The sequence below is a fragment of the Cricetulus griseus genome, chromosome 8 (assembly GCF_003668045.3).
Source record: "Cricetulus griseus strain 17A/GY chromosome 8, alternate assembly CriGri-PICRH-1.0, whole genome shotgun sequence".
Taxonomy (NCBI): domain Eukaryota; kingdom Metazoa; phylum Chordata; class Mammalia; order Rodentia; family Cricetidae; genus Cricetulus; species Cricetulus griseus.
In genome coordinates this window covers 76439795-76446461 of record NC_048601.1, presented here as the reverse complement: position 1 = coordinate 76446461, position 6667 = coordinate 76439795, and the positions used below count along the sequence as shown (strand labels likewise).

General features: G+C 39.0%; 1 protein-coding gene across 1 annotated transcript; it reads right to left on the bottom strand.

Moving 5' to 3' along the window:
• Positions 1-3481: 3481 nt before the first annotated feature.
• LOC100756373 (putative vomeronasal receptor-like protein 4) lies at positions 3482-4420 on the bottom strand. Its single transcript, XM_027430245.1, is given in 1 exon segment — positions 3482-4420. A coding segment is annotated over 1 exon segment (939 nt).
• Positions 4421-6667: the final 2247 nt, after the last annotated feature.

Sequence of the window (6667 nt, the reverse complement as noted above, 5' to 3'; positions counted from 1 at the left end):
AGCCAGCCTACAATCCACACCGCCAGAGAAGCTAGGAACAAGGGGGACCCTAAGAGAAAACTACATGTTCCCCTAAAGAAGAGGAAAGGGACAAGAAGTCCTGAGCAAATTGGGAGCACATGGGGAGAGGGGAGGGAGGGAGGAAAAAGATAAGGTGATGGGGGGTGGGGGACAAGAGGGATCCTCAGGAGAGGAATGTAGGAAAGCAAGAAAAGAGATACCTTAATAGAGGGAGACAGCATGGGATAAAGAGAAGTAGGGCACTAGAGAAATGTCCAGAAATCCACAAGGATGACCCCAACTAAGAATTTAAGTAATAGTGGAGGGTCTACCTTAAATGCCCTTCCCCTATAATGAAATTGATGAATACTTTAATTGTCATCATAAAGCCTTCATCCTGTATCTGATGTAAGCAGAATCAGGCACCCACAGCTAAGCACTGAGCCATACTCCTGAATCCGGTTGTAGAGAGGGGAAGGGAAGAGCAAAGGAGTCAAGACTGTGCTGGAGAAACCTACAGAAAGAGCTGACCTGACCTAGTATCAGGGCATGGGCCCCAGTCAAAAATCTGGAGACATACCATTGGACAGAACCAAGCCCTCTGAATGCGGGTGCAAGTTAGGAACCTGGACAGTCTATGGGATGTCTAACAGTGGAACTGGTATTTATCCCTAGTACACAAATGGACTTTTGCAGCCATTCCCTATGGAGGAATAATGTTTCAGCCCAAATACATGGAGGAGGGCCTAGGCCCTGCCCCAAATAATGTGACAGACTTTGATGACCTACCAAGGAAAGCCTCACTATCCTTGAGGAGCTAGTTAGGGGTGGATTGTGGATGTTGGTAGAGGTCATGGTAGGATGGGAAGGAGAGGGAACAGGGAGGGATTGATATGTAAAATGATTGTTTCTAAATAATAAAAATAATGCAAAGAAAAAAATACAAATAAAATAAAACATGTTGTTGCAATCACCATCAGGCATTACCTTGGATTGGTGAACTTATTTCTCAAAGTTTTTGGACATTTCCAAAGAAACAGTGTTTCTTGTTTAAGTTAAATTAAATGTTGAGTTATCAAAATAAATATGATAATCACCTAGATAACTTTTCAATATCCCTAGTCATCAGGGAAATGCAAATCAAAACTACTTTGAGATTTCATCTTACACCAATCAGGAAGGCAGAGATCAATAAAAATATTTACAGCTTATGATTGGGAGGATATAGAGTAAGGAGATCACTCATCCATTGCTGTTGGGAGTGTAAACTTCAAGGTCCACTGTGAAAATCAGTGTGGCAGTTCCTCATGGAGCTGGGAATGGATCCAGCTATACCATTATTGGGCTGATACCCAAAGGATACTTCATCCTACTACAGACACTCTTGGTTAACCATGTTCATTGTTGCTCTGTTCATAATATCCAGAAATTGCAAACAATCTAAGTCTCCACCCATGGATGAATGAATAAAGAAAACGTGGTACATTTACACACTGGAATATTACTGTCATTTAAAATAATGGAACCACAAAATTGCAGGTAAATGGAGAAAACTAGAAAAAAAAAGTGATTCTGAATGAGGTCACCCAGACCCCCAGGAATACAAATGCAGCGTGTACTTGATTATATGTGGATTTTTAGCAGTTAAGTCATTGATGATAAGCTACAGCACATATAACCACAGAAGTTAGGTATAGAGTAAAGGAGTAGAAAGTGGATAGATCTCCTAAGGAAGGGCAGAGAGAATAGATAATGATGGATGGAGGGAGGGAGTTGGAATGGGAGGGTCAAACAGGGATAGAGAGGAAAGTGGAGGAATGAAAGGCAATGCATAGAAAAATAACTAAATCTAAGGAACTTTTGAGGGGTTGTATGGGAACCTAATACACTTGGAACTTGCATATGTATGAAGGTGATGGAGTCCTAGAGCTGAGAGACAAGTGGACATAGGCCCTCACTCCTAACCCAGAAACTATCTCCATTTCATAGCCACTTGCAAATGAAAAATTAGTTTTCTCCAAGGGAGTTTCACTGGGAAAACAAACCACTCTTAAGGCTAGGTCCCATGTGTAGGGGAAGCTGTAGCCACGCCTTTTTAGGGGTCAGGTACTCCTGTAGCCAGCCCCTAAGAAGGCGTGGCTACAGCTTCCCCTACACCCATGCCCTGCAGTAGGTAATGAACACAAAGCAATCTAAATGGAATCTTTACAGATCTTTATGTCTATAGTATGGCTTTTGTTTTTGTTTTTAAGGGATTGTTATGTGTATATATGTGCATGTTTTTTGTGCTTTTTCTTTGGCTCTATTTTTCTATTCTGATTCACCTGTTTTCATTTTATCTTAGTGTTGTTTATTGGAGGGGAGGTGGGAAGAGCTGAGAGGAGTAGGGGGAGGGGATCCCTAATCAGAATAAATTGTACAAAACGAATCTATTTTCAATACAAGAAAAATGCTTTAAAAAGGTGGGGATGGTGGTGAATACTTTTAATCCCAGAGTTATAACTGCAAAGAACCAAGAATGCCCAGGGCTACCATCTTGGTCTGTTTGGTAAGCCCCAGGTTACAGTGAGAGATGCTCTCCCAAAACACAAGGTGAAAGACTTCTGAAGAACAAGAGCCATGGTTGTCTCTTGGCCTGCAGTGTCCATCCTCACACATCCTTCATCTATGCACACATGCATTCATTCATATACACAAATAAACACACTGCACAACATGTATGTATATTTTTAACTAACAATAATATTTCAGTAAGCATAGTTGAAATGAAGTGAAAATCACAGGCACATGAAAACTTCATGTCAGAGTCATTATATAATTGTAATGAATACATGGAATATTGAAACACGTTATTTTTATGGATCCATAAGAAATTATCATTAGGAAACAAAACTAAAGCTACAATAAGATAATTTAACTATTCTTGATGACTAAAGGTAGATTAAATTTTTTTAACAGAAAAGCTTTAAAATCCATATCAGAAAGTAACCTCAGCATCAAGAGGACATTTATGATATAAAGAAAAAGGAAAGAGAAAAAGAATATCTATGGAAATATCAACTTACGGTATAAAATGAACCTAAAGTACTGTATAGTACTTGGCAGCAGAAATGTCACAGAATGTATATGTGTTATACCACAAAAATTGTAATTAAATACATGAAGAATCACCATTTGCTACTTGTAGTATTAATCTGAAAGAAAATCTGTTTATTAGAAAAAAATTATTGGTGCTGCACCAGCATGACTCCCTACAACTGTCTGTAACCCCAGTTCCAGGGGATTCAATGACCTCCACTGGCCTCTGTGCGCACCAGGAATGCACACATGCACACATGCTGGCACAACACTCTTTCATATAAATTAAAATAAATAAATTTATACATATATATAATTTTTATTCTTGGAGAATATCATAAAACACATTTTGGTCATATGCATGTTCTACTCCTTCACCTAAAGAAGAAAACAACTACAGTTTTTAACAAATCTTGCGACACTTTGACTGAAAATTTATCAGCATATTGAAAATTCTGTTATCAGAACTGATTTGGAACAAAGGAGTAATTGTGGGATAGGCATTCATCACAAACTTCTGAACAGTCAGGATGACTGGGTGGTACATCCATGACAGGACTGCAGTGGATGAGATGATGAAGTCCACCCAGTACGAGATCACAAATAAAACCACAAGCAGCAAGATGGTCTGGGTGGCCTTTTTCTCAGGGGATGCTCTCAGGTGGCTAAGGCTATGAAGATGCTTGCATTGCCTCTGATGTCTGAACAAGATAATCACCATGTATATACTTGTGGTCAGCATAACTCCTACAAGAAATACATCTCTGGAGGTTGTCACTGTTAAAATCAGTGCCCTGATGATATTGTTCATGGGGAAGATTGAGCAGGATTTAGTGACCTTAATCTGGTTAGTCTCACTCAAATTTGTAAAAGCACCAACATAGAAGATCAGGTTGATACTGAATGACAAATTGAAAGACCAAATGTAGAAGAAGGCATAGGTCATGTATTTTTTTAGCTTAAGTTTAAAGTTTGCCAAGAAAGAGGTACTGGGACTGATAGTGACAGCCTGGATCACACTCAGGAGGCAGGTGATGCAGATGGAGAGGCCTCTCATCACTCTGTGTATGTAAAAAGTTGCCTTACATTTGAAGTCATTGTCAAACTTCAGTGATTCAAATACATCGGTAAGCCACATATCCCCTCTAGTGAGGACCAGCATTATGTGGATGAAGGGCAGCTGACAGGAGATCAGGTCCATGAGCTTAGATCTGTGACACAGGATTATGAAAGTATAGAAAAAAAGGAGAAACATATTGGCTAGAACTCCAAGTCCATCTTGGAAATAAAGGACATTCTTTAATGAGGACATAAGTGGAAAGTATAGTCATCTTAACATCATAGTGGAAACATACTTCACATACCTGGAAAAATAATAGAGTACACATCAAACTTGTGATTCACTGCTCAATATGTTTATATCATCATTCTATTTTACCTACTTATTCTGTCACTATACATTTGATGTTCCAGAGTGGACATGGCCTATATTTCTATGTACCCTCCATGTACTTCCTGTATATATAATCTATTGTAGATAATAAATGCATTCACAGTCACAGTCTGTATAGAGTTTACACTTTATGTGCCTATATTGCATTTACACCTCATGTCTTAGAAATCCAATTCTCTTGATTTATATTGCCTTATTTTACACTTAACACCTAAAATACAGTGATGAACACAATGTTAGTTACATATGTACAATTGAACAAAAATTATTCTGATCTTGAAAAGAATAACAAAAGAAATCCAAAAACTCAGGTGAGTGAGTCTTATAATCCATAATTTTAATAACCTCTATTTTGCAACTATTCATGTTTTGACCCATAATTCTAATGGAATCACAATGACAAATTCATGATAACCCCACTATTTTAATCATCAAATGTCTACTCCAGTCATCTGTTTTTATATTCCTTTTTCAAGAATTCTTACATCACTTGCATCTGGAATTAAAGACATAGATACAACTGGAGACCATTACTGCACCTTCCACAACGATTATGGTTATACATGGTCCTACTTATCCCTCAGGTTACTTCCCATCCCATTTAAACCTTTTGTGAACTACACTTCAGGTTTAAAGAACTAACTCCTAGCCACCAAGCCAAACACTATTTTTCTTTTCTTTGGGGGGGGGGATTTAAATTGTTAGTAGTGTGAATCCTTGTGACTTGTTCAGCCATTCATATCATTATTTTCCCTGCCTACATTTTCCTTCTGTATTTATCTCCCTTCCTCATCACAAAGGAGCCTCCCCTCCTGTTTCCCCTTTCCCCAGTCAGATCAATTATATTCCGATATTGCCCTTTACCTTATTCTCACCTTCTTGTGGATTTACCTCCCTCTCCATCCCTATGAATCCCCCTTTTCCCATTTCCCTGATCAGACTTCTTGTGCCCTTCTTACTTGTCCCCTCTCCACTATTCCCTACTACCACCAACCCTATCCTGATAATTGTCCCTTTTTGTTTACCTGCTTTCTGAAGTTATTACAGGCTACATGCTCATATCTGAAGATATGGAGATAGGAACCTCCAACAAGAGAGGGCATGCAACACTAAGACAAACATTATTTTCAACAAGTTGTGACAAACTTGAACTTGTGGAATATGACCATATAGTGGTCATGTTTTGGAATTCCTGTTTTAAAAGAGATTCCTAAATAGAGAATTAGCAACAGAGGAATCTTAAATGACTGAAAGACACTTAAGAAAGTGCTCAACATCCTTAGCCATCATTGAAATGCAAATCAAAACAACTCTGAGATACCATCTTACACCAGCCAGAATGGCTAAAATCAAAAACACCAATGACAGTTTATGCTGGAGAGGATGTGAAGAAAGGGGAACACTCAATTGCTTGTGGAAGTGCAGACTCCTACAGCCACTTTGGAAATCAGTATGGCAATTTCACAGGAAATTGAGAATCACTCTACCTCTAAATCCAGCAATTCCACTCTTAGGAATATACCCAAAGGATTCACATTCATACAACAAGGACATATGTTCAACTATGTTCACAGCAGCATTATTTCTAATAGCCACCACCTGGGAGTAATCAAGATGCCCCTCATCCAAAACATGGATAAAGAAAATGTGGCACATTTACACAGTGGGGTACTACTCAGCAGAAAACAAACAATGAAATCTTGAAATTGCCAGTCAAATGGATGCAACTAGAAGAAACCATCCTGAGTAAGGTAACCCAGTCACAGAAAGACAAACATGGCATGTACTCACTCATATATGGATATTAGACATAGAGAAAAGAACTACCAGCCTGCAATCCACACCTCTAGAGAAGCTAGGAAACAAGGAGGACCCTAAGAGAGACATACACAGTCCCTCAGAAATGGGAAAAGTGACAAGAGCTCCTGAACAAATTGGAAGCATGAAGGAGAGGGGAGGGAGGAGGGAGATGGGAGAAAGATGTGGGCAGAAGAGGGGACAGGAGACCATGAGGGACCAGGAAGATTGAGTTGGGTGATGAATGGAATAGAACAAGAAAAAAGATACCTTAACAGACAGAGCTAGTATAGGTTTAAAGAGAAATCAGACACTAGGGAATTGCCCAGAAATCCCCAA